The sequence below is a fragment of the Thunnus maccoyii genome, chromosome 7 (genome assembly GCF_910596095.1).
Source record: "Thunnus maccoyii chromosome 7, fThuMac1.1, whole genome shotgun sequence".
In the NCBI taxonomy this organism is placed as follows: Eukaryota; Metazoa; Chordata; class Actinopteri; order Scombriformes; family Scombridae; genus Thunnus; species Thunnus maccoyii.
Genome location: NC_056539.1, coordinates 7,601,349 through 7,629,001, shown reverse-complemented (window position 1 = coordinate 7,629,001; position 27,653 = coordinate 7,601,349). Strand labels below are relative to the sequence as shown.

The 27,653-nt window shown below is 41.1% G+C and overlaps 3 protein-coding genes across 5 annotated transcripts in view; 1 reads left to right on the top strand and 2 right to left on the bottom strand.

Annotated features, from left to right (window-relative positions):
• cyfip1 (cytoplasmic FMR1 interacting protein 1) overlaps positions 1–23,960 on the top strand; it is a 28,793-nt gene extending 4,833 nt beyond the window's left edge. The window contains exons 2-31 of one of the 2 annotated variants that reach the window (XM_042415982.1): positions 1,694–1,811; positions 2,212–2,301; positions 2,870–2,947; positions 3,066–3,167; positions 3,264–3,445; positions 3,659–3,755; positions 3,930–4,058; positions 4,193–4,297; positions 5,167–5,258; positions 6,349–6,466; positions 7,120–7,242; positions 7,481–7,606; positions 7,713–7,879; positions 8,765–8,912; positions 9,920–10,073; positions 10,179–10,335; positions 12,622–12,718; positions 12,998–13,074; positions 13,246–13,354; positions 13,455–13,574; positions 13,777–13,976; positions 14,599–14,686; positions 19,134–19,277; positions 19,535–19,625; positions 20,316–20,446; positions 20,678–20,750; positions 21,671–21,765; positions 21,916–22,154; positions 22,243–22,390; positions 23,287–23,960. In XM_042415982.1, the coding sequence (XP_042271916.1) occupies positions 1,695–1,811; positions 2,212–2,301; positions 2,870–2,947; positions 3,066–3,167; positions 3,264–3,445; positions 3,659–3,755; positions 3,930–4,058; positions 4,193–4,297; positions 5,167–5,258; positions 6,349–6,466; positions 7,120–7,242; positions 7,481–7,606; positions 7,713–7,879; positions 8,765–8,912; positions 9,920–10,073; positions 10,179–10,335; positions 12,622–12,718; positions 12,998–13,074; positions 13,246–13,354; positions 13,455–13,574; positions 13,777–13,976; positions 14,599–14,686; positions 19,134–19,277; positions 19,535–19,625; positions 20,316–20,446; positions 20,678–20,750; positions 21,671–21,765; positions 21,916–22,154; positions 22,243–22,390; positions 23,287–23,451 (3,762 nt within the window). In that variant the 5' untranslated portion in view covers position 1,694 and the 3' untranslated portion in view covers positions 23,452–23,960. Of the gene's footprint in view, positions 1–1,690; positions 1,812–2,211; positions 2,302–2,869; positions 2,948–3,065; positions 3,168–3,263; positions 3,446–3,658; positions 3,756–3,929; positions 4,059–4,192; positions 4,298–5,166; positions 5,259–6,348; positions 6,467–7,119; positions 7,243–7,480; positions 7,607–7,712; positions 7,880–8,764; positions 8,913–9,919; positions 10,074–10,178; positions 10,336–12,621; positions 12,719–12,997; positions 13,075–13,245; positions 13,355–13,454; positions 13,575–13,776; positions 13,977–14,598; positions 14,687–19,133; positions 19,278–19,534; positions 19,626–20,315; positions 20,447–20,677; positions 20,751–21,670; positions 21,766–21,915; positions 22,155–22,242; positions 22,391–23,286 lie in introns of both variants that reach the window. The other variant, XM_042415981.1, reaches the window with a different exon arrangement.
• Positions 14,702–19,196, bottom strand: LOC121900061 (fibronectin type III domain-containing protein 9). 2 transcript variants are annotated; one of them, XM_042415986.1, is made up of 2 exons: positions 19,114–19,196; positions 14,702–17,419 (listed from the first exon to the last, which is right to left on the bottom strand). In XM_042415986.1, exon 2 carries the CDS (start codon positions 15,879–15,881, stop codon positions 15,243–15,245), a length of 639 nt encoding a protein of 212 aa, XP_042271920.1. In that variant the 5' UTR covers positions 15,882–17,419; positions 19,114–19,196; the 3' UTR covers positions 14,702–15,242. The 2 variants fall into 2 exon arrangements, with proteins under 2 accessions (XP_042271920.1, XP_042271919.1); XM_042415985.1 differs by having other exon boundaries at positions 14,702–15,981; positions 17,165–19,127.
• A 308-nt stretch (positions 23,961–24,268) lies between the features above and the next one.
• nipa2 (NIPA magnesium transporter 2) lies at positions 24,269–27,452 on the bottom strand. Its single transcript, XM_042415984.1, has 6 exons — positions 27,360–27,452; positions 26,435–26,665; positions 26,039–26,095; positions 25,621–25,711; positions 25,330–25,490; positions 24,269–25,082 (listed from the first exon to the last, which is right to left on the bottom strand). The coding sequence occupies exons 2-6, from the start codon at positions 26,571–26,573 to the stop codon at positions 24,433–24,435; spliced, it is 1,098 nt and encodes a 365-aa protein (XP_042271918.1). The 5' UTR covers positions 26,574–26,665; positions 27,360–27,452; the 3' UTR covers positions 24,269–24,432.
• Between the last annotated feature and the right edge of the window lie 201 nt (positions 27,453–27,653).

Here is a 27,653-nt window from a genome sequence, read left to right as displayed (position 1 = left end):
TGAAAAGCTGAAACATGATACTGGAGTTTTTTATATGCATATTATAAGATATCCCTCTACTCTACTGGATAGTAAAAATTGGATCTCTATTGTTATATCTCAGTTGTTTATTTAAACAAAATGATGCAGTGATTATTCAACAGCCACATCCCTTGAGTCACATGGGTGGGACTGAGACTCTGTATTTGCCATTGCAATCTCCAAACTGAAAGTACCATGGCAACTGTCATTTCTTTTCTCAGATGACCTCCTGTACAAGTAATCTGCTGTGAATGTTTTATAAGAGACATGAAAGCCACTTTGTCAGTGTGTCAGGTGTAATATTAGGCTGAATTTTAAAATGCAGTATCCTGTAGTAGTTCTTCAATTATATGGATCCTTTCTCCTCTTTGTGCTCTGTGCCGTACTTCCATCTACAGAGCAGGAGGTCAGTGACCTCCTCTGACCCCGGGTCTGTGCACGCAGTGACTGCCAGGCTTTTGTGTCGGTGGATAGTCACTGTGGATTGTTTGACTCACTGTCAGTTCTGATAGCAATAGGTTTTTTGATTGTCAGCAGTCAGCAGCAGCAGCGTGAGAATGCAAACCAAAGCATACCACGCCTCTGACTGATACTGCGCTAATCTTTTCGCATTTAACTGATTTTTATTGACTTCAAACATGATCTTGTTGATAGCGGTTAATAAATGGGAGAAAGGTGTTTTTTTTCAGTGATTTAATTGCTGTAATCAGGGTTTTCCCTAAAGAACTGAAGAGTGACTCTTCACCATCATTCCTGCTCTGAAATGGTTTATCGGTTTATTAGCATTTAGTATACAAATTGATGACACAATCATACTCATGACTTTTGGGGAAATTCCTGTCATATTCACACTAATAACTGTACATTGAGCAGTTTCTTGACATGCTTGTCTGTACATGAGCACAGTGCAGAGAATATGGGTGATTTTTCAGAGATAAAGATGTTCTGTCTGTGGCGGGTTTTTAGCATGAAGTTCAGTTTAATTCCCCCACCCATCCTCTGCTCTGCTGCTGCCTCCAGGCTGATTAATGCTTGACACCCGAGCCTCCTCCTTCTCCCCCCAAAAAAAGTCTCTCTGCCCCCTCCTACACTGTCTCATATTATCAAACCAAAAAAATGCATTATGCTGTTTTTAGGCGTGCTAGCGGCCTGGCTCAAGGGATTTCATCTGTGTCGGTTGGTTGGTTGGCCACCAACATCCAGACTGAAATATTTCAAGAACGACTACTAAAGTCGTAGTATAGGGAGCTGAAGTCCCATGTCCTTGCCTAACTTGCCTTTAATCCACTAACATCTCCAACTCAGTTAATTTCTAAGGAAGAGTTTGTTTTATCAGCCCTCCTGAAAAGATGAAACATGATACTGGAGGTTTTTATCCATATTGTAAGATATCCCTCTACTCTACTGGATAGTAACATTGGATCTCTATTGCTATATCTCAATTGTTTATTTAACCAAAATGATATGGTGATTATTCATCAATATTTCAAAAATGACTGAATGGATTGCCATTAAGTTTTGTACAGACATTCATGGTACCCAGAGGATGAACACTATTCATATTTGTGGTATGGCATGAACTCTTCTGCTCTATAGTATTACATGAACTGTAGGTCCTGCGTTTTGCGACAAAAGTTGTAAACATGATTCTTTTTTTTGACCTTTTCAGCAGCATGACGTCCACTGTGACCTTAGAGGATGCTCTCTCCAACGTGGACCTGCTGGAGGAGCTGCCACTCCCGGACCAGCAGCCATGCATCGAGCCTCTCCCCTCCTCGGTCATGTACCAGGTCAGTTCTGATGGCTGTGTTTTGCAGCTGTCCAACCTCTCATCCATGCAGACTTGTAGAGCACACTTCCTCTGGGGCATGCAATTATTTCATAATGATTGTTCTAGTCAGAGACATTGTTTTTCTTTTCGAACTGACTCTCGATACAGCAGTTTCATTATGAACAACTGTTCAATTAGTTAACACCCATCATCTCCATGCTAGATTCTTAAAGCAAGAAACAATGAATGCAAATATTTGGATAGGCAACATTAAAAAGATATGAGCATAGTATTATAATCATGTGTTATATTTTTGGCATCACTTGTAGCATTAATGTAAGCATTACTATATTTCATCTGTTATATGCTTAATATCTGTACCACTGTCATTTACATAAACGTCATTTTTCTTCCCACAGCCCAACTTCAACACCAACTTTGAGGACCGAAATGCGTTCGTCACAGGCATCGCCAGATACATCGAGCAGGCCACCGTCCACTCCAGCATGGTACAGTAGCAGGGTCGCATATATGAGAAGTGACTGATTAGCGCTTCCTCTCGAGTGTCAGTTGTCTCTCTCACCTCAGTAATGACTTGATGGAGAGAATAAATTCACCAGAATGGGGTCAAAGGCTCGTTGAAAACGAGGCCTGGTAAGGGACTTGCCTGTCCCACCAGAGCATTTGGCATTGTTTAGCAGGCAGCTCATAGGATCTGGGGCCAGGAGCGAGACTCTCAAATGGCCCGAGGACAAACGGATGCTTTTGGGGCCATCTCTAGCAGGAATAGTGAGGCTTTGTGTCTAATTAGTGAGGGATAATTATTGGGGGTCTGAATCAAACAGCACTTTTTGTGCGGAGGCAGGGCTGGCTTGAAAGCAACTCGCTCTCGCTGCCACCCACTGGGAATAAATGACTTACAAAAGAAGCAACAGTGCATGCATGTTTACCGTATGTGTGTGGTTTTGTGTTTTAGATTTTTTTGGGGGGGTTAAATGTGAGCCAGTTTGGACATTTTACTGGTGGCAGCACAGTTATGTGACTGAGTATTAACTTAAGTTTTGTTTCTTGCATTAGAATGAAATGTTGGAGGAGGGGCAGGGGTACGCCATCATGCTCTACACCTGGAGGAGCTGCTCGCGTGCGATACCACAGGTAGTCATGGTTTTCTGGTACCATTGTGTGTTTTAATGTGATAATATCTCTGTGAACAAAAGTTCTCTTTCGTTCACTTTACCTTAGCAATTCTTTATGTCTTTCTCTCTTTCTGTAGGTAAAATGCAACGAACAGCCCAACAGAGTGGAGATCTATGAGAAGACAGTGGAGGTCCTGGAGCCTGAAGTCACCAAGCTGATGAATTTCATGTACTTCCAGGTAATGTCACTTTACCAGCAGCAGGGATTCTCCTTAACCGCTGCCTCAACCTAATCTACAATCTTCTCTCTCTCTCTTCCTCTCTGTCTCTTCCAGCGCACAGCTATCGACCGTTTCTGCGGGGAGGTGCGTCGTCTCTGTCACACCGAGCGCAGAAAGGACTTTGTCTCCGAGGCGTACCTGCTAACGCTGGGAAAGTTCATCAACATGTTCGCTGTGCTGGATGAGCTGAAGAACATGAAATGCAGCGTCAAGAATGACCACTCCGCCTACAAACGGTACTCAGAAACTTTGATGAAACCCCCCCTGCCCCCCCCCAAGATATTAGCACTGTAATTACCAGACACTAGATGGCAGCATCAGTCAGCATCCCTGAGGAATACTTTATCTGCCCTCTTTTACCTCACTGACTGATGAAAGATGCTTATATTCTGCGTGGTGTTATTTTTTTTAAATTATTAAAACAAAATCTCTGTCTTGCCTTCGTTCAGTGCTGCTCAGTTCCTCAGAAAAATGTCTGAGCCCTCGTCCATTCAGGAGTCTCAGAACCTGTCCATGTTCCTTGCAAACCACAACAAAATCACTCAGGTTGGTCAGATATGTATCACACTGTTCATTCAACATTTATGATTAAACCATTTAACCTAAAACACTTGCAAGTAAATGTACAGAACATTAAAATGGGGAATGAATCGATTGAAACCAAATGATTGGTTGTGTTATGATTTACCATTTAATTGTCTGTTCTGTACCGTCTGCCAGTCTTTGCAGCAGCAGCTGGAAGTGATTAATGGATACGAAGAGCTGCTGGCCGACATTGTCAACCTGTGTGTCGATTACTACGAGAACAAGATGTACCTCACTCCCAGTGAGAAGCACATGCTGCTCAAAGTAAGTAAGCCCCACACCTGCCAGTGTGGATTGGCTAATGATTGCCTGTGTGATCCTGCTCATTCTAAACAATTTACCAGAGTATTGTTGGCAGTAATGGACATCCTATATATAACCACTGTTCCACTTCTTAGGTAATGGGTTTTGGCTTGTACCTCATGGACGGAAACAGCAGCAACATCTACAAACTAGATGCCAAGAAGAGAATTAACCTCACCAAGATAGACAAGTTTTTTAAGGTATGGAGGTGTATACATGTGGTAAATATATGTGTTCATGTGTAATTAATGACATTACAGTACATTGCAGTATAATCATAATACAAATAATAAGAGAGATACTAAAGAAGCCATAATGCAGCAAAGAAAGAAAAAAGGGAATGAGAACACTAAATGTCCGTGTTTCTCAAGTACCATTAGACACATTTGGTCATTACTGTATTTCGTGCAAAAACTATAATCTCCATGTAATGAGATTTTTGATTATAATTGCCTCTTAAATGATATGAATCCTCAGTAACCCCAGGGTGTACCTAATGTCTGGTGGCCATGAAGTGAATCCATAAAATCCCTCTCTTCACTATTACATGTTGATCCAGATTTTCCATTTAGAGGAGTATAACCCTGAACCTGACAGTAATGCTGAGTAACTGAAGGAAGTGTTGGTGTCCAGCAAATCATGACTTGGTAAAGAAATGTACAATCATTTTGTGGTAAATAAGGCTTTGCACACCAAGAAAGAATTTCTAGAAATGCTAAGTCTTGCATGACAGGCCTTAATATTCATCCTGTGCAATTTCTCAGAATTTAATAGAACAAAAAAAAACAAACTAATGACCACAAGTTCCAGTTTTAGTTTTATGTCTTACAACTCCTACCTACACCTACAACTCTAAATGCTTGATTTACAGCAGAGTGTTCCTTTGAAATTAATGTCATTTCATTTGGTTTTTTTCTCTTAATCAGTCCCTGAATTTATCTTCTTTGGAAACCAAAATGTGTTTTTGTCCTTGTTTTCATTCATTTCACCTTTTCAGTGAGTTTGACCTGGAACTTTGTTGTTTAATATGGTATTAAACATACATTCCTCATGTCATTGGTGTTCACAGCAACTCCAGGTGGTTCCTCTGTTCGGTGACATGCAGATTGAGTTGTCCAGGTACATCAAGACCAGCGCTCACTTTGAAGAGAACAAATCCAGGTAAGAGCAAATCATCATCAATCACCATCAATCATTTTCTGTTGTTCAGGTGGAATGTAGAGTATCTCAAACTCAAGCTAGAGCATTATCCATATTGATAATGATAAAAGATTTGTGGTCATCATAATGTTGATAAAGCTCAAACTTTGTCTTGTCCTGCTCTCAAAGAGTAGGTTCACAATTTTTCCAGTCTGTCTTAAAACAACAGTCAGGTGTCCATAGGAACAGTGTAATCCTCCTGTTCATACTGGCTGTTAAAAGATCGACTTCAAATGTGCTCTCAGCAGCTTCAGCAGCCTGAGTTTGTCATATCAAGTGGATATCTGCCACAGTGACAGTCTTTTTAGCATAAACTTCCCTCTTTGTGTTTCTTCAAAAAACAAAAGAGTGACTTTGGCACTAAAAAGACTATAACATTGAAAGATATCTACCTCTACTACTACATATCAGCTGCAGATGAACTTTTAAGTATATCTTCTCTCAAAACAAGGACTGTGGATTTTGTCCCCCATCACTTACATTGTAAGTGCGTCATGAAGGGAACTTCTAATAACCAGTATGAACAGGAGGAATGATTATAGCAAAAAAAAAACCTTTCAATGTTAATTTGGGCATCTGACTGTTGTTTTAAGACAGACTTGATAAATTGTCAACCTGTCCTTTTAAAGGCCACATTTCAGCTTGAAACTATTTCTGGCTGTTGAACGATGAATGTTTCTACCTATTTGTCCGTCATATCCTCATAAATAAAGATGATCTTTGATATGATTGTCAAATTACCAATGAAATGAAAGTCTTGTTTTTTCTTTTGTTTAACCACTTCATACCTTTTTAAAGAATTAGGCAAAAAAATATTATTACAAACAACTCACCTGGAGAGACAAAAAACAACAATGAATTTATCCAACTATCATGTATTGTCTGTGTAGCCACACTGAACCAACACGTCTTTCCTTATCTTGCGATTAAATAGCATCCTGCTGCTTCTTCTTCTTCTTCTCCTTAAATCCTCAGGTGTTTTTTCTTTCTATCAGTGTCAGCACATCTTCTTTCTTAACAAGAACATATCCACATTTGTCTTACCCCCCAGGTGGACTTGCACATCTATATCCAGCAGCCCCCAGTACAACATCTGTGAGCAGATGATTCAGATCCGCGAGGATCATATGCGCTTCATCTCGGAGCTGGCTCGCTACAGTAACAGTGAGGTTAGTATGTAATAAGGTTTCAAATTAGACACCCAGGTACGCCGCTGCTGAAAATTGGTTATCAGTGAGGTGTTAGATTGTCTTTAAAACAAGCACATGCTGACAGTGCTGAAGAGCGGATCAGTACATTATGTGCACTCAGATATTTTCTTGTTAAAAAAAGGAGAAAAAAAAAGGGAACAGTACATCCAACACCTGGCTGCTTTGTCACACAATCACCTATAGTAGGCTTTAAAAGCGGCCTCTTACGTGTGGGACATTTGAATTCCCAGCGATGATGTAACAAACATTTCAGCAGATGTTGCATCTGCCCCAAGACATCTGCCCCAGTGGGGGGGGGGGGGGGGGACAAGACATCTGCTCAGGGCAAAGCTCAAGGGTCACAATCAAGTGTGGTTCAACTGGAAATTTAACCGACTGACTCGCAGATCAGAATCACTGATGTGCTGGAAACAGAAATGTCTAGAACGGGGAAAGTCATTTTAATGATCACATCTCCCATGGTGCTATTTTGTGCAGGGTTTTCTCACTCTGTCTGTTTCATTAAAGGCACTGAATAGTTTAATTATCTAACTTGCACTATGAGTAAGTCAGGATTTTATAGAGCGGGCCTTCTGTGTTCTGAAAAAGTGTGTTAATTTGTGTCCATGTAGGTGGTAACCGGATCAGGGCGTCAGGAAGCCCAGAAGACAGATGCTGAGTATAGGAAGCTGTTTGACTTGGCCCTGCAGGGCATGCAGCTGCTCTCCCAGTGGAGCGCCCACGTCATGGAAGTGGTGAGGACTGATGAATTATACTGAGAAGAAAATACATGGAGTGAATGATTTCTTTTGATTTAGTTGAGACTGTATTGATTTTTATTTTGTCTAATTTTTTTTGCCACTGATTAAAGCTGCAGAGGTTAAATATTGTACCGGTGGCTTTAATGAATAGCTCATCACTCCTTGATTGCTTGATTTTTTTAAATAAATTTTGTCTGATCAAATTTTTTAAACTTTTTGACTTTCCCCGCAGTACTCCTGGAAACTGGTTCATCCGACAGACAAGTACTCAAACAAGGAGTGTCCTGACAATGCTGAGGAATACGAAAGAGCCACCAGATACAACTACACGAGCGAGGAGAAGTTTGCCCTCGTGGAGGTCAGTGGTGACTCCTCAGTTTGATATTATCCGATCACTCGACCACATACGTACATTTCTGAACAACTAGCAGTCTCGTCATCGGTGAACGTTCTGTTTTTGGCAGGTGATGGCGATGATAAAGGGGCTGCAGGTGCTGATGGGACGCATGGAGAGTGTGTTCAACCACGCCATCCGTCACACCATCTACTCGGCTCTGCAGGACTTTTCTCAAGTCACTCTGCGTGACCCACTGCGGCAGGCCATTAAGAAGAAGAAAAATGTCATCCAGAGGTACAGATCACATGACAAATCAGCCTTCTAGTCAGCACATCACTTCTACATACCTTGTTCACTCCGTACCACATTCTCATTCGTTTTTTGGGGGGAAACAAGTCCTTTTACATAAAGAAAGTCAATGTATTAAATATACATTCATTTGGAAAACCTTGACATGATGGCTGAACATATTTACATGTTGTGTTGCAATACAGTCAAATATGACAATGTAGTTACAATTAGAATATTAGATTATCAATAATTAATAATAATTAGAATATTTTTGCGTGTTGGACAACAGTGTTTCATTTTATAATGAATCCCATTGTTGTTAAATCTGTGTGACTATATGTGCATATTAATACAGTTGTTTTTGCCCTAAAACGTCAACAACTAAAGAATATTTTGCAGAATTTCTGCCACTTTTAAAGGCTAATTTATCTGTGAGAGATGTGAATACAAGCTTTTATGTCCCTTTACAGGCTCCGAGGAGTGAATGATAAAAAGATATTTTATTAGAATTGGTATTTTGCGGTATTTTCATAACCATACTTACTGGAAAATGTCCTCCTGCTTGACACTGTATGGTTATTGTAAATGTGATTGTGAATCTGTTTTCCTGCAGATTTCCCTGAAAGCTCTAGTAAACTGCTGTGCAGCTAAATCTCTGTAGTGTATAATAGATTGAACCCCACTGAGCTGTTAAGGCCTCGTGGCAAAGCCTTCATGTTCTGCATACTTTATCCCATTCATTATTCACAATGGAAGCTGAATGCAGCTATCCCTGTGTGCGTAACTGTTTGTGCTTGTATCCAAACCTCCTAGCCGATGTTTGACGGCCCCACAACCCCGTTCCTGCTTATACAACTAGTCATAACCATATTTGTTCTCTTACTTCAGCGTCCTCCAGGCCATCCGAAAGACAATCTGCGACTGGGAGACCGGCCGGGAGCCGCACAACGATCCTGCCCTCCGTGGGGAAAAGGATCCTAAGGGTGGCTTTGACATCAAGGTTCCTCGCCGTGCCGTGGGGCCCTCCAGTACACAGGTCTCACCTTCCCGCCTCTGCTGATGAACACGTTCTCTACCCCAACTTGCTTTATCATTCCTCTCATTATCCACACCCCTGAAGTCTTACACACTGTGACCCAGGCAGCTGCCAGTCAACAGTAATCGGGCTTATGAAGCTCACAGTGCCCCTGTAGCACACCTGATTTGAGCTGAGGTCTTCAACATGTCAGGCCAAAGCTCAACCACCTCTGGATAGAGCAGATAATAGGAGCTTGCAAGGCTGTTCTGCCTCATAAACCAGCCTGTTTTGCATTCTGCATTGTTTCTGTAGGACTATTAATAAGCCTTTTCTCTCAGAGCTTGTCCCTCTATCCCTTTAATTAATTACATACAGTACTGAATAGTAATCATCTGTGCAATTATGTTATATATCACACGTTTTCATTTTGTATTAGCATACCTTATGTTGCATGAACCAACCAGATTTATCAGCTTAGTGCTCAGTTCCAAGAACTAATCTAGTTTCCAGGTACAGGACTATAAAGCCCAGCTACACAATCACCCGCTGTGTTTATCTACAGTGAATCAACAGTTTTTCAACTCCAGTGTTTTCAGTAGTAGATGATAGAGATTATGAAAATGGGTCTAAGAAAATGTTCCCCACTGATGTGAAGTCAGAGCCTATTTTGAGCTATAATCAAAAGTAAAATGTACTACAGCCTCCCTGCTGATGTGTATGTGCTGTTGTGGAAAGACTAGGAAAAAAAAGAAGACATTTCACACTCCTGGTAAATATTCAGGTAGATTTTACGTGCAGGTTTTTTAATGAGATAGTTTTCTGTGACATGTAGAGGAGAGCTTTTATGCGAGCCACCCACCTATGAGATTAGAATACCGGTATTTGAAGGATCTGTGATGTTTGCGGTTGATGTGGCTAGTAAAACCACCGCTGTGCTGGCATTAATAAGATATCAGTCCCCTTGTGGCTCTTCTTAAAAAAAAAAAAAAAATCACTTACCGGGCTTGCTTTGGTTTTATATGCAGCTCTACATGGTGAGGACTATGCTGGAGTCTCTCATCGCTGATAAAAGTGGCTCTAAGAAGACTCTGCGCAGCAGTCTGGAAGGTCCCACCATCGTGGACATTGAGAAGTTTCACCGCGAGTCCTTCTTTTATACTCATCTGTTAAACTTCAGTGGTAAGGAGAAATCTGTAGCTCCTGGGAGCCTTTTGTGTGCTGTGTAACAGCTCTGTGATGTAAAATCTGTAATAAAACCTGTGTCCACCCACTTCTTCCATGCAGAAACCTTGCAGCAGTGTTGCGACCTCTCCCAGCTCTGGTTCAGGGAGTTCTTCCTGGAACTTACCATGGGCCGCAGGATCCAGTTCCCCATTGAGATGTCCATGCCCTGGATCCTCACTGACCACATCCTGGAGACCAAGGAAGCTTCCATGATGGAGTAAGGATGCTTATCTTTTTTTCTTTTTTTGCAGGGAATGTGTGGGAAACATTATTTTTCTATTACTCTCAACTGGGTCACACTTTAAATTCACATAATTAAAGATCTTCATCTGAGGCTGCACAATTAATCAAAATAAAATTACAATCTTTGATCTTTTATGACAGTGATTCTACAGTGTTCGCATTAGCTTAGAGATTCATTGCATCAAAACAAACGCTCCTAATTTCTCTGTAAGTTGCATCAACAAATGACAAGTGTGCATTACTCCATGTGACTAACTGTGCAGGACAAAGGGGGTAGGAGTTGTGAGAATCCAGCAATGGTGAGGAAGAGCAAATACAGTACATTCCTCCACCCCCAGTTCTGACAAAAACACTGAGCCTGTAAAAAGTTGTGCTGTGTGGAACCAGATTCAAAGATGATGATGACAGTTAAAAGCAGATATTTTACTTTGGAAGTAAATGTAACTCCGCAAACTTGTACAACCACCTGAAATGTCACAAGAAGGCAGGAAAACTGCTGTAAAAAATCCTCGCCGGCTGCTCAGCTGGATTCTAATACCAGGAAATGAATGCTTTGTGAGATAAACTCTACTCATTGCTTTTTTGCAAATTCACGCTGTGCTACCTGATGTGATGAAACAACGTTAACTAACGTTAGGTGTTGAGCAGCAGTGGAGGCAGAAAACAAAAGATGAATCATTCTGAGGCCACAGCAGATGAACTATGGAATCAAACATGAGCCTGACAATTCATTTTTATTAGTAATGACTTTATCATGAACAGGCTCTTAATAAGTGCTGGAGTTTGAAGATGGAAACATGGTTTGCATAACAACTGCTCTAGCATTATGAAAGCAGTCTCCTTTTATAACTGGACTAGGCCTCAGTGTTTTGAGGCACATGTTACACCTGGCTAAAGGTGAGCTGTGTGCTAGTTACAATTTTTATAATTTTTTAAAAAATGAACACAGGAAAACATTGTTCAGAAGTGTTCTTTATAGAGTAGATGACAGACTTGGTTGATTATTCTTAAATGTAGCAAGTTGCAGCAGCATATGAGCTGTGTATCCTTCAGTATCTAATGGTCATATTGTTTATGTCTACATGAAGACAATTGTGATCTTTATTTTGTCTAGAATCATGCAGCCTTGCAGTCACCCTCTCACCCCAAATTTCATCGCATTATTTTCTGGACATCCACACACGTTACTCTTTCTAGGAGCCTTTCTTTAGCTCTTCACAATTATCTAATGTGAATCATCCACCTAGCAGTGGTAAGCTAGATGGATGCTTGGAGCGTCTCCTGTTATCAGACCTCTGTCTTTTAAAGTTCACAGACGTCTGGAGAAACTGTTGTCTTACTCTGGGATGAGACTTTAGGATCTAGTGAAGCAGTAACTATGGATTTAGAAATGTCAGTGTCAAGAAATGGCACCACTGCTTGTTTTCTCTATGAAACAAACAAGTGCTCTGTAGTGTAATTTAAAGTTTGGGTGAACTAAGACACCATACTGTGTTTTTGCCCTTTTCTAGCCAAATTTAAGCCAAAGTTCTGGCTGTGTGACATTATCAGTGCTGTGACTGATCAGAGGCATTCAGCAACTTCAGTGCTTATTTCGTCTTGCCTTATATTTTCAAAAAGGACCCCAGGTAAAATCCTAAAAATTGGGATGAGCCTTAAATGTTTTCATGTCTATTTTAAATCTTTGCTGCAGGATTATTTTGATGAGGCAGGTTTTGCATAATCCATTAAACACAAATGAGCAGGAATTAAAACACTAATTTACCCCAAATAGCTAAGAAGTCTGTATTTTAACCATATAGATATGTGATGGCGACAGTAATGATTTTATGAAATCAAATTAAATTTATGACCAAATATCTCTGCTAACTGTACAGGATATGGGAACAGTTGAGTTCTGCTAATGTGAATCACATTGACAGTGTAGCAGTGCTCTCCTGTCATTTATTTTAATTAAGTTTTCCATTTCTGTGCTTATGTCTGAAAAGACTTAAATGACACATCAGGATAGGGTTTATCTGTTTGACAGATATAATTGTGTTTCTGCCCAGTGCCCAATATAGAGGCCTTACTGTCTCCTTCCATTAGCCTTCCATCTTTTTTTCTGTCTATTCTTTTCCAAGTTGCTATATTCCCATCTCAGCCTGTGTTCGTGTTGTTGAATAAATCCATAGTTCATCTGTAGAGACATCTTCTTCACTCTTGAATCCAAATGAAAACACGTTGGTATAAAGCTTTTTTTTGCCTGAATCCCCTCCAGGTACGTGCTGTATCCCCTGGATTTGTACAATGACAGTGCACACTACGCCCTGACCAAATTCAGGAAGCAGTTCCTCTACGATGAAATAGAAGCTGAGGTAATAGATTCAAATATTTGGCATGAACATGAGTGTTTGGCTTTTATCATGTTGTAATTTTACAAGTTAGCCTTTCTAATGTGAAAGTATTGTGTGTATGCTATTTGTCAAAAAACAAATGTTATGCATCCAATTTTATTTTCAGTCACATGTCCATAGTATTTGCTATTATTTCAGTGCTTTCTTAGTTATGTAACTGTTAATATAAATGCAACCAATATTGTTCCAAAAAGGTGGTGTGTATATATGTGGAGTTAATTTGAACTTCTGTGATTTCAGGTGAACTTGTGCTTTGATCAGTTCGTCTACAAGCTGGCTGATCAAATATTTGCCTACTACAAGATTCTAGCAGGAAGGTAAGTGAAAATCCATTTGTGAGTATCTGATTGGGATGTGGGGTAACATTAGGTAAAAAACACTGGGAACCACTGCTGTAATGCACTTCATTTCAGAACAAATAGTTTTAAAATGCAAATTCACACTTCACTCTGTACGTGACCCTTCCTGTATTCATTTGAACCCCTCAGTCTTCTGCTTGACAAACGTTTGAGAACTGACTGCAAGAACCAAGGGGCTAACATTCCCTGGCCGGCATCCAACCGCTACGAGACTCTGCTGAAGCAGCGACACGTCCAGGTATTTACCAGTCATGCTCATATACTGTACCTCTCTGTTGCCACTTCCATTATTTTGGCGTCATGTTGTCTCTGCCTGTCTAACTGGTTGTGAACTTCAGCTTCTAGGCCGTTCCATTGATCTGAACAGACTCATCACTCAGAGGGTTTCAGCTGCCCTTTACAAGTCTCTAGAGCTGGCCATCAATCGCTTTGAGAGTGAGGACCTCACTTCAATTATGGTACGGCCATTTTAGTCTTAGTAACAATATCCTCTCTTTTTCTATCAGTATTTTTGTGTTAGCTACTTTTGCTTCTTTGTGTGTGTTTCTAGAGGCAGACTTTGTGAGCTTTTCATGATGTAAAGTTTGTCCCTGGAGAGTAGGAACAGAGTGTTGGTGCACAGTTGTATTGACTATTTTTATGTCTCTTTCTTGCTTAAAGGAACTGGAAGGTCTTCTCGACATCAACCGATTGACGCACAAGCTCCTCAGTAAGTTCTTGACTCTGGACAGCTTTGACGCCATGTTCCGCGAGGCCAACCACAACGTGTCGGCCCCCTACGGACGGATAACACTGCACGTCTTCTGGGAACTCAACTATGATTTCTTGCCCAACTATTGTTACAACGGCTCCACCAACAGGTGTGTTAGTTTGGACCACTGTCTGTGTCACATTACAGGAACTGTTGGTGGTAAACTAGCTAATTAATTCTGACATTTGTTTAACAAACATATAACACAAAATAGAACGGAAACCAATTATTTTTTCAAAACATGAACATCAGACAGCATGCTGCGATCAAGATTAATGTTCATGTGGTAGTTACATCAATTTACATTATTTTTATTGTTAATTAGTCTGCCAATCATTTTCTTCAGTAATCAATTAATCGTTTATTGTACAAAATGTCTGAAAATGATTAAAAAGTCCTTCATAATTACCAAAAGCCCAAGTTTACATTAATTGCTTGTATTGTCCAACCAACATGCCAAAACCCAAAGACAGGAGACTAAGAAAACAAGCAAATACTCATGTTTGGTCTGTTCATATTTTATTCCCGCTGTTTGTTTTGTTGTATCTCTGATGTCAACGCTGTTAACACTCCAACACAATACTCCAGCAAGGTTATCTATAGCAGGACTGGAGAGGAAAGATTTACAAGTGTTTGGATGTATTTTAAACCTTCTACTATTTCTGATCATGTGCATCTTGATGTTGGTGACGTTAGTGATACATGTTTGAAGAATCATTATCTGTGTTCAGGTTTGTGCGCACCATCCTGCCCTTCTCTCAGGAGTTCCAGAGGGACAAACCGCCCAATGCTCAACCCCATTATCTGTACGGATCAAAGGTCAGTACGCTTTTCTTCATCATCACCCACAGAGAGAACATTGTCCTTTTTTAAATTCATTTTCTCTTATTCCATTAGTGGATGATCTTTATTGATTTTTGGCATGATTCGACTGGCAGTGTATGAGCTCTCCTATGGTCGACATTTTCAGCCACAGATTCACTACTTTATTGATATATGTATTGATAGATTTCTAGAAAAGCATCATTATGGGTAACTATGTGTGAAATGTCTTGTGTGTGCAAAGTAAAGGGAAAACAATTCATATTCATAGTACATAATCAATCAAAAAGTCCTTCATGAGCTTCTTGTTATTTATGAGAGAAACATTCACATTCAATAGAACAAACAAATACAGACAGGATCGATTATTTGCGCAATTACAAAACATTTTGAACATCATTGAAAACTTTGAATTAGTTCAGCAAGATTTAATTTTAAATGGAAACACTCTATTTCTCCTAAACACAAATAGGAATTCATCAGTGGGTAAAAATACTCGACAGACAATTCAGTCCATGCAGAACAATACTGTGATGACCTCAATCCAGTTGATTCATACTGGCTCGCTGCCAGACAGCTTAGCAAGTGTTCTCAGCTCATGGTCCTGGGTAATTATGTGGCCAGTGGTCTGAGCTGAAAGGAGCGGGGTTTGTATGACGGCAGCATGTTTGGCGCTGTTGTTGCTACTTCCTCTGGCAGTGTAGAGGTGTCTGGATCCAGAGGTGTCTTGGCGGGCTGCGTTGGCCACCACAGGGCAGCTGTTGGCGGCCTGGCTGGGGATGGAGCAGATGTTGTGGAGACATCCCCACAACAGGATGCTGGCAATGAGCAAGAGCAAGATGCAGCAGGTCAGCCAGACACCCATGGCGAGCTCCCAGCCGGCCCTGTCGTGGCCTTCACTGCTCTCAGTCAGAGTGCTGAACACCTGGCATTGGTCGCGAACAGGATTGGCGGCCTGACACGTCACGCACAAGAAGTAGGCGGTCTGTGGGAGGAGGTTGGCCAGATGCGTGCTGGTCTGACTGACGGGGATGCGTTCCTCGTGCATGAAAGTTTTGCGCTTGTAGCCCATCAGCAGGCTGTTCCAGTTGGGGTCGTACATGACGCTGTAGAAAGTATCCAGGCAGCCGGGGAACGACGGCCAGCTCACTCTAGCGGAGGTGGTGGAGATGTTGTAGACCACAATACCCATGATGTCTGTCTGTCTGTCTGTTTGTCTGCTTCTGGAGCTGTGTTAATGAGGGAAGTGTTTCCTCAGATATAGTCTTTGTGAGCTCACAATTTAAATTGGGCTGGAAAGAGAGATAACATAAACAAAGTAAGACAGACAGAAAAGATCATTTTAAGCACAATAATTTTTTTGTGTTTATTTCCACCCGGCTGTTTACATTGAGTCTCCACCAAGTTGTCATCAAATCAGCATGAAAATAGCAGGTTTGTTGGTCTTGTGGTGCTTGTTTCATGTGATTACAGACTCTTTTGACCGCTTTGATTACAGCACCTTTTCTGTTCTGATGGCACACGCACAATAATATGAGAATCCAGACTCGCCTGTGGCCAAACTAAACATAAAAGCAGATTCCCTTTAAAAAATGTAATTGCTTCCATCCTATACCTCCCGCTCAGAGAGGATAATGTTAAACATAATTAATCAAAAACATCATGGCCACCCACCCATCCCACATTACATCAAGCATAAAAGAAGAAATAACAACATCAGAAGATAATAAGCATTGTAGAAAGGATTATCTGGGACAAAGTGCAGTGGTGGGAGGGGACGTGTGCGTACGTACAGATGTTCGGCAAATTACATAATGCAGAATGATTTGTGACGAGGCTCATCTGTGGTGTTAAGTCACCTGTTACAGGAAAGGTGACGATCTGTTGACCTTGAAGAGCAGTTAAAAGGTTTGAACAGTGTGGTTTTAGCTTTGATTTGAGCATTATTTGTAATATCTATTGAAACTTAGCTTTTTCTATTATGGAATACAAAATAATAGCTCAGTTATGACCTAAGTCATTTGTCAAGTAGTGGTGTGAAATAATAATAATAATGCAAGTTTTGCCTCCTCCCGTATGAAGTAATGCAGAGTGGGTGTGGTGCACATTCAAAGTAAATGGTCCTTATTTTTCAACAGGGTTTTCTAACTAAGCCATCATGGAAATGAATAAGGCAGATACATTTTTCAGATACAGATAGTCTCACAAGAACAATAGGTTTTAAGTCCGTTGTAGAATTCTTAGTTTAAACCAAACCAGAGTGCTTACATGTGAGTTAAAAAGCACAAGTCACTTAAGAGATACTTCTATTTTTTCCACTAATTAATTTCAGTAAATGCGTCCCTTCACAGGTTTTTTTTGTTGCACCAGCAGTAACCCATAGCAACAAAACATACTGGTCTATATGGTAATAAACCATGTTAAGATAGTCATTAGTGGTCATCCATTCAAAGCATGATTGGAGGGAAGACTTACCGGGAAAACGGTGCCAGTATTTGTTGAACATACCGATCTGTAGTGCCTGACGTGTTCAGATTATCCTGCGCTCCAGCTACCCATGAGTCATATTAGCATCTATTCCACTGTCACTGTATCAACAGCTCTGATGCTGGAGGCTGCTGCTGTGTAGGTTTTCAACCTCAGGAGTGGACCAGAGATCGTTGTGTCCTTGTCTCCACTGCTGCCACACTAGTGGGAGTGCTGCTGGATTAGAGCAGCGACTTCAACTCTCTGCCGACAGGGGAGAGAGGGAGCTGAAATCTCCAGCAGTGAATGTTAGAAAAGAGTGCATCGGGTTGAAACAGTTCAACATCCAAATGGCTTATTATTTATCAATTGATTTTTATAAAAATTATCTGATATGCCTCGATATTTCATCTGGTGAGATTAATCATTCATAAACCCTTGAGCAACACTTTGGTGAATGCCATGGTTTTCAATCCGGAAAACTAGCAACGCAGTGCGCCTTCTGTCAGGGGAGGTGGGAGCTGAAATTTTGTTTCTCCATCTGTCAAACCATTTGGTCCAGAGCAAAATCTCTCAACAATGCTGGCCAGATTGTCATGAAATTTACTGTGGGATATTCATGGTCCCCAGAGGATGACTCCTGATGTTTCTGGTGATCCTCTTACACTGACATTTTCAGAAACGTCCTTTTTCCAAAATATGTCAGAAAGCTGTGAAATGTATCCATTGCTTCTTTGACACTCCATGAGTTTTCCTCTTGGGCCTCTTTCAGGCCAAAATCTCAGTTTTGCACACAATCTATCTCATAATCTACCAGGGAGGTTGCCATTAAATTTAAAGTGATTAACCCGTTTTTATTGAGGATGTCATGTTAGGACTTGTTTTGCCAGGTTAGTGGAATAGTGATGTTGGTCGGTCAGTTGTTCTACCACATTGGTCTTGACTGAAATGTCTCAACTATTGTATGGATTGCCATGAAATTTTGTAGACATTCTTGGTCACCAGAGGATGAATCCTAACTAACCTCTTGACTTTGATGATCTCCTGACTTTTATTCTTTTGTTTATGACCAAACAACTGCAAACATTATGTCAATCCCATCAGCCTCAGCTGTACGTTTGTGTTCAGGGTAAATTAGCAAATGTTAACATGCTAACACACTAAACTAAGATGGTGAACATGATAAACGTTACATAAACATTGTACCTCCTAAACCTCAGCATGTTAGCATTTCATTGGCTGTAGACTCTTAGTCTTGTTTCAAACTTTGGAAAGCTCCCTCCAGAGTCACAGAAGACATTATGCAACAGTTTTTAGAGACTGAGTAGTATTTCTTGTGGTAAATAAAGCTGAACTTCATGTATAAAATGTCTCCATTAGCTTTTCTCTAGCAGCACCCTGAGGTCAAAGTCTCATTTTGCACAGAAAATATCTCAAACTACAATCATGCCACTGACGTGATTATCCATTTTTAATAAATTATCCCATGTAGCAGAATATTGACATTTTTATCCACACTAGCGCTAAGAATTACAAAATTGTCTGGACGTTGTACATTCTGTCCCAGTACTTTCTGTATAGTGGGGGTTTCTTGAGCGTCGCAGCCTCTACAGGGTGCTAATGTGTGTTAAACGTATTTCGTTTGATTTCCCAAACATAAAATGTTTTTTGGTGTGTCCTGTGGTGATAATGTGTTGAAAGTGTTCACTGTGAGTCAGCCCTGCTGTAGCCACCAGTAGACTCATGGGGGCTGAATTTATCTTCAGAACCCATTTGGTCATGAGGGAGAGGATAGTAGTGAGCAGTGGCTTTAACAGAAAACACAATCTGTTTGTCATTTGTCTTTCAAATACTCATCCTCACTCCCTGATGCATCATGGATGATTGAAAATTACAGTGTTTATTTAAGTAATTAAAAAAGTGCTGATGCTCTGAGTTGAACTCTCTCTTGTCCTCACCTTTCCTCCTCTGAATGTAGACCTTGAACCTGGCGTACAGCAGCATATTTAGCTCATACAGGAACTTCGTGGGTCCCCCGCACATCAAGGTCATGTGCAGACTTCTGGGCTACCAAGGCATCGCTGTGGTGATGGAGGAGCTGCTGAAGGTCGTTAAAAGCCTGGTGAGTGGGACAGTAATCGGTAAGAGTGTGTGGGAGGCATAATTAGAACTGCTGCTGCAAAACAGAGGATGTCACTGTGTGGAGGGGTTGAAAGAGGATGCTCTCTTTGTTAGTTATGAATCAGAGTGATGTCATTGCTACCAAATACACAGTAGAGAAATGCGAATATTTGTTGGTTCAGTTTGTATGTGTTTCTCTTGTGTCTTGAATGATTAATCATACGCGCTTCAGGTTAATGCTCTCCTTCTCGTGTATAGCTTCAGGGCACTATAATGCAGTATGTGAAGACCCTGATGGAGGTGATGCCCAAGATCTGCCGACTCCCCCGCCACGAGTACGGCTCCCCAGGTTAGTGGAAATTTGACCTCTGCATATATTTAACATGAATCAGTTTATTGATCTAATTTGAATTTAAAAAGAGAAAAAAGAAAAGGATTTTTTTTCTTTTAATTCCAAGTTTATTGGCAGCTCCCATTTGAATTCCCTGAAGAAATGTACAAACATTTATTTTGATCTCACTCTGTCTGTTAACTACAGTAGAGTTATGAAAAACTACAAAAAGAATTGGTCACAAAAATGTCCCACAGATGCTGTGAGCCGGGAGGAGGCACCACTCCAGTTAAAAGGACCAAGCTTTGCAGCCACCAAGCAAAATGTTTTAATTGAAGCTTTCCGACATTGGGGAGACTATAAACTAGAGCTACAGCAAATAACGTGGCATCAAATCACCATGAAGTAGCTGAACAAATACCATGGTTTATACTTGCTTGGCTCAATTTGTTTCTATTCAGCTTTTTCTAAATCAGAGGAGAAAACTGCAGGAGAACAGTCAGGAATGAGTCACACTGAGTGCCTTCATTTTACACAGAGAACTGGCATCTAATAAAATTCGCCATGCTGCCACATCAGCAGTGCATGTGCTTATTAACTGAATAGGGTATACCTACTGCTGCGATGGACAGGTGAGGGCTATTAAACCGTGTGACAGAAATGAAATGAGGTTGGAAGATTAGATAATTGGGCTGTATTTCCTTTCAGGTATCCTGGAGTTCTTTCACCACCAGCTGAAGGACATTGTTGAGTACGCCGAGCTCAAGACGGTGTGTTTCCAGAACCTGAGGGAAGTGGGCAATGCCCTCCTCTTCTGTCTGCTGAGCGAGCAGAGTCTGGTATGTGTCACAGTCTAGCAACACCTTGTTTAGATTATACCTGCAGATTAACAAATACTTCTTGGTCATCATTTGTAAAATACAGAATTTAATGCTGTAGTTTATGAGTGCCATCCTTAGTCAAGCACTGACATCACATCCATGGTACAATCATCAGGTGTCTGTACACCAGTCTTCTGGTATTAACGAGGATAGATGGGAATTATAACCTCTGCTGTATCTTCCTCCCAGTCACAGGAAGAAGTTTGTGATTTGCTGCATGCTGCACCTTTCCAGAACATTCTTCCCAGAGTCCATGTCAAAGGTAAATACAAGAAAAACATTATTTATAAGGAAAAAAGTCTGTCAACAAATTTCAAGAAAAACACCTAAGGCTGCGAGGCTGTCTGAAATCACTCTCTATTTGCTGTCTAGTGCACTATATTGTCTGTCTGCCATTTTATTTGAATGTCCAAATTCTAGGTGTGTTAGTTCATATATTTTCTATAATACTGTAAAAATTCCCACAATTTAATGTCAAGAGTTAGTATCTATGGCATGTACACTACTTTCTGCTAATCCTACAGTTCAAGGCACCACAGTTTTTAGATGCAAAAATGAACAATCGATGATGATGATTGACAAGTATCAAGTAAAGGAAGAAGTAAATTAGTTGATTGCAGACACATCCCAAAATCAACTTTCTGACTTCCTGATCCTGTTTGTGAATCACAGCCCACATGCTATTGGTTCATACTGAAGATGTAAATCTTAAAAAACAGGTCATGAATATATGCTTTCACATTTAGAAAAGATAAAATAATTTCCTAAAACAGCTGGTCACTGTAGTTTTTAGCAAATGTTACTCAAATGGGAGTAAATAGTTCATTTGTTGGGGACTGTTTTCAGCCATGGATTAATACACATTTGCTGCGCCAGTATTTTTTTTACAGCAGCATGACTGTGTATGTGGGATTGGGTCAAGATAAACCACAGTGCCCGTGTTTATGGTAATGACGGAACAGGTCACCCAGGGCAACAGTGCTGTGCATTGATGTGTTTTAAACAGTTTTTGGTCAACAATGCAGCTTTATGACACAGAAGAATAATCTACATCAGGCTTTGGACACTTTGGCTAAATTAATTTTTGGTTTTGGTCTTTTTTTAAGGGGATTTGTTGACAAATATACAAATATAGAATATCACCAGATATGCTCTTACACATTTCTCTTCCTCATAATGCAGAGGGGGAGCGCCTTGATGCCAAGATGAAGCGCTTGGAAGCCAAATACACAGCGCTGCATCTGGTTCCACTGATTGAGCGCCTCGGCACCCCACAGGTATGACATGTCCAAATATACCAGGACAGGAAGCTGTCAACACAATCAGCGTTGTTATATGATCTTACAAGTAAAAGATTTTAACCGAGTAAGGTTCAGTATTTGTGACTTAAATCCTCCTACATGTCTCCTGCTTCACTTTTCTTTCAGCAAATCGCCATCGCTCGTGAGGGCGACCTTCTAACCAAAGAGAGGCTGTGCTGCGGTTTGTCCATGTTCGAGGTCATCCTCACACGTGTACGCGGCTTCCTGGAAGACCCCATCTGGCGCGGCCCTCTGCCCAGCAACGGCGTGATGCACGTCGACGAGTGCGTGGAGTTCCACCGTCTCTGGAGTGCCATGCAGTTTGTGTACTGCATCCCTGTAGGAGCCCACGAGTTCACAGTGGAGTGAGTGCAGCAGAAAACCACAGACTCTCACCACATGTCATTTGTCATTGCCACGTCTTTACTCATGCACGCCATTCCTCTTTTCCAGGCAGTGCTTCGGGGACGGCCTCCACTGGGCGGGCTGCATGATCATCGCCCTACTGGGACAGCAGAGACGCTTTGACATTCTCGACTTCAGCTACCACCTTCTCAAGGTGCAGAAGCACGACGGAAAGGATGAGATCATCAAGAGTGTGGTGAGTCGGAGAGACGAGGGAATAGCAGTGCTGACACACAGCCTCTAAAATGTCACTTGATCAGGCGACAGGCTTGATATGTTACATTTTCTAATTGTCATTACCCTCATATTTAATGTCATTGAGCAGAGGGGAAACAGAGCATATCAGCTTTCTCACAATCCGCTGATGTTTATTGTTAAATTTCATGTTTTTCGACTTTATCATAGAATTGGGGACTTCAAATTGGAACTAGAGTGTGTTTATCACTTCATATCAGCTGTATCACATTATTTTGAACCATTCCATTTAATATATTGATATATGATATGAATCTGATACACGAGTGCTTATTTCTGGACTGTTTCTCTCTCAAATAAGTTCAGACTGGGCAGATTTTTTCGCTGTGTGGCTGACTGGAAGTGCTCGCTGTGAATAAGTGGCACTGAGTTCACATTGTTCCTTCCAGTAGTATTACCTCCGAGTTGGTCGTTTTGTAAAGTAAAATAAGAAAATGAGCACAGGAATTTTTAAGCAATGCATTCCACAAATATTGAGCCCTGAGTTGTCAACTTTAGTTCATGAAATGTTTGGTAAAAACCTGCTATCAGTTCTCAGCTGTATACAGAACAAACACACAGGGGATATAGTTTTAAAAATGTTTGAACTTTTTAGGAATTACACTTTTCTTTCTTGTTGACAGTTGAGAAGATTGATGCTAAATATGAATGAGAGTGGTATTGATCTTCTTATTTAACTCTTGGCAAGAAAGCCAATAAGTGTACTTCCTAAAATGTTAAACTATCTCTTAAAAGTCCAGAATCCATATCAAGTTAATACATAGAACCCTGACCAGCCATTTTAAAAAAAACTTAAGTACAATTAAATGACACAAACATTGTTCTTTTTCTCTTTAGCCACTGAAGAAGATGGTGGACAGAATCCGTAAATTCCAAGTCCTTAACAATGAGATTTTTGCCATCCTGAACAAGTACCTGAAGTCCGGAGACGGAGAGAACATGCCGGTGGAACACGTCCGATGCTTCCAGCCACCAATACACCAGTCACTTGCCAGCAGCTGAGGTGCTGCAGCCACCGTCGATACTGCAGACCAGCGTGAAGTTCCAAACACTGTCAGCATTACCAGACTATCCACAAATATTCCTCTTCATTTACTTTAGGTCTTTAGTAGCAAAGGACCATTAAATGTAAGGAAGTTGGGCCACATTTGTCAGAATAAGTTGTTTTTGTATTCACTTGTGCCTTATTGGAAATTAATAGATATTTCCCCCTTTTTCGGATGAACTATTCTTTGTTTTATACTTGCAGAAAGCTATAGATCAGGGAGGGGAAATTAGTTTTTATCAGAAATATTTAAGGTTTTGCAGTGGTGGAATATTAAGGGTGAACAGTAACCTATTAAGTGGGGGTGAAGGTAAATTTGTATTTTCTATATTGTTCAACATGCATGCTAAACATTTTAAAGGAAATGGAAATGTAACAAAGCTCATACTCATGTTAAGCATTTATTCACTGTGCCTTGTGTTTCGAATGTTTTAATCATTTTAATTCAATAAATATGTAACAAATCTGTTGGTTCATCTCGAGAACTTTTCATGTAAACACTACAAAAAAAAGTTCGGAATGACCTCCAACTAAAATAGTTGTTACTTTCAAGTATCACGAGAATTCAAATCATAGTGACAGTCCTTTTAAATGTAGTCATTTTTAGCAGGACCTCATATAGAATATATATTAAAACATTTGATTTATATAAAGTAAGTCAGTGCATGAATATGCATGTACATATAACAAAACATTTCTTTAAAAAAAAACATATTTACAGCGCTACAGAGGAATGAAATAAAGTTCTAACTAACTGAATACGACCGGGTCATATTCTGAGAAAAGTAAGGCAAATTAAAACATTAAGTACAATCCACTGGTCTGTCCGAGTCACTTCCCCCTTTCAGGTGATTGTCTTATTGTTTTCATACACCGTGCCTATAACAATCCCATGGTTGGTGAGTCATTAGGGGGCTGCAAAAAGTTCCATGATCATCCTATGAAGAAGTCATCGCCCCATTTCTTCTGGAAACACTATCGAAAGGCAAACCCATTTCTCTGTCCTCCAAGTCCTCAGTGGACTCATTATGTAGTAGTTCATAGGTACTGTGGGACGCCATGCCGTTGGCCGCAGGAAAGGCCCGTTCTTCCTTCCTCATGGAAACAGCAAGAGTAGCCAAGCTAACGCTAATGTCTTTGAAGGCATGGAGCAGGAAGATGCCCACGATGATTGTGAGGAAGCCACTGAGGGTGCCAATCACGTCGTCCGTGCCCATGTGCTCCCACTCCTTGAAGAGGATGGCGGAGCAGGTGAGCACAGATGTAGTGAAGAACACGTAGTAGATGGGAGTCACCAGGGACGTGTTGAATATGTCCAGAGCCTTGTTCAAGTAGTTGATCTGAGTGCTCACGCAGGCCACCAGACCCAAAAGCAGGATCCATGCCAGCGGGTTGCTAACTATGTTTTTCCCAGCGATTGCTTCCTTGATGGCAATGCCCAGTCCTTTGACGCAGGACACTGATAGTGCCCCAATTACTGAGCAGATGGTGATGTACACAAGGATATTGGTCTGACCGTGGCGGGGACCCACAACAAATATAAAGATGAGAGCCACAATGATGACAAGAGTGGCAAAGACGAAAAACCCTAGAAGAAAAAGGGAGGAAGCGGGTGTCAAGTTGGGCTTCACATGAATTTAAAAGAATAAAATATGAACTTATTGGTAATATTTGGTCTTAAACAAAACATGCAACACTCTGATACGGAACAGCTATATTTCATGTATTTCACTTCCACCTTTCAATACTTCAAGTTATGAAGTGTGGCAAAGAAGTTAAACTAGGTAAAGCAAATATATTTGGACAGGATCTCTGATGTTTAGTTGGTTGTTTACCTGGGTCAACCAGTTTTCTGGCCATATGCTCAAGGCTGCTGATCTCTTCCTCTTGTGGAGCATGAATTACCATGGTGGTGGAGCCCAGGATGCTGAGCAGGCAACCAAGCTTCCCATGCAGGTTTAACCGCTCTGTCAGGAAATACGATGAAAGCACCGCACTGCAACGTAATACATTTAAAGAATGGTCAGCCACAGTGACTGCACTCCACAAATTTAGATACAAATATGAGGGAAATGTACTTTCAGACAAGGCTTAACTGCCTAGTTCATGCAGTGAGTAATCTGTACCTGACAAGCACACTGAGGGCTCCCAGTGGAGTGACGAGAGTAGCAGGAGCGAAAGCATATGCTGCGAAGTTGGCTGCTTCCCCAGCCCCCACTATAAAGGACAGAAGCGCAAAGTTAATGTTGTAATGGAGGCAGAGGTATTTGTAAACACTGAAATACTGCCTAAGGTTTAAGTGGGTTGCAACACAGAGTACAAAGACATCCTTCCATGTAAACCTGGGTTTGGAAATTTGCAAGTCAAACAACATGTAGGAGTCTAGGTTTAAACTGAATTACAGCTGGTTGTCAGCATCAGTTTTTTGGATGTAAAGATTGCATATAATGGTTTCAACTACATTTTAATTGATATATTTCATCAGTTAAAAAGATGCTGAACAAAAGTTAATTTAATTCAACTACATAGAGTGTCATCACTTACTTGATAATAAACCAGCCCACCACAGCCATTCTTTTAGATATGCATGACCACCCTGGCCTGAGGAGCAAAGAATACATATTTTAGAACATGTGAACTTATATGAATGATAGAACTTGAGTGTGAGTTAAGTCTGAATGATATAATTATCCTAGTTAATGATTACAAGGTGTTAAGAAAGTGCTGATAACTCAAACACACACACACAAACACCAACACGTGAGCAGAACTGGGCAAGCCTGAAATGTAAGGAAGGTGTAATAAGGTGTGCTAATTGGCAGTCCCCACTGGTTCGACTTCATAGCTGGCTTTTGGTGTTGCACAAGTAGAGCAGGGAGTGTCTCAACTCAGCTGACAAAGTTGGACCATTTGTTCTTTGGTGGTCATGAAGGTTATTACCTGCCCGCATGGATCCCTTCCTCGCCAACCTCAGAAGTCCTTTCTTCTTGAGGATAAAACTGCCTCCGATGAAGATGCTAGAGCTGATGGCCAATCCCAGACCGATGTAGAAATCATACTTCCCCCTGTCCTGACCCATAGTGAGGCTGGATGTGTTGGTGTGGTCTGTCACATTTACGACCAAACAGTGCAGATGCTGACCAAAAGTGCAGTTCTGGCCAGCCCACACACCTGAGAGCAGAGCACATGAAACACAACAAGGCATTCATAAGCTGTTGTGAAAAGTCAGAAAGTCGCGTCTTTAACATCAATTTAACAACAATGCCTTACCGTTTCCACAGGAGACAGTACAGGCTGGTAAACCATAACTTGATGAGTAGTAAGAATCCATGAGTAACAGCACATTTAGGTGCATCTAATTTCACTAGCAGCTGTTCCCAAACAAACGCACAGGAGTGACTGTTGTATAGATAGCCGGTTATTGCTGGGTGTTGCATGTATATAACACTGACGCCTTGGGACGCTCCCCTGCTATGTCAATATCCACATGTCAAGAAAGGAATTCAGGAAGTTACAACCAATGAGGTTAATGTTAACCTGGGCACGCTAGGTGCAGCTAACGAGCTAGCCTGAAGCCAAAGTCGCCCTCTAACGGGGTTGTAGTTTTATAATTACCCGGCTATTATATGTCAGTACACTGCTCTAGGCTATACTCAGACAGTAGCAGTGACTATGGCAACATTGTACATTTCAATAACTTTGCGAGTAGCTAATTGCTAGCTACTATATATGCTCGTTAGCCACATTAGCCTCCTTATTAGCGCGGCGGCTAGCTGGCTGGCTAGCGAAGTCAATCAGCATTAACTAAGAATCTGAGTGTCTGGTTGTTTGCGAGGTTTGAGAAGTAATAATGTGAGTTAAATACCTGTCCAAAAGCTGCTTGGTTTTGCCCCCAAAAAGAAGACTCCGGTAGCAGCTGGAGGTTGGCTAGTAGCTCGGCTGCTTCCTGGCTCTGAGGCTAACCATCACATACTGCTCTCCGCATCCTATCAACACCGACTCCGCTGGACGACTGCCGCACTGCGAGCCTCTTCTTCCGCTTATCACCGGGGATGCGACCGATGAGCTGTGTGCCCTCCGCAGGCAGAAGTCCAGCATGTTCATCTCTCAGATAAAATACTGCACCTCAATGTAAAGTCGACTCTTGTAGTATTTATCA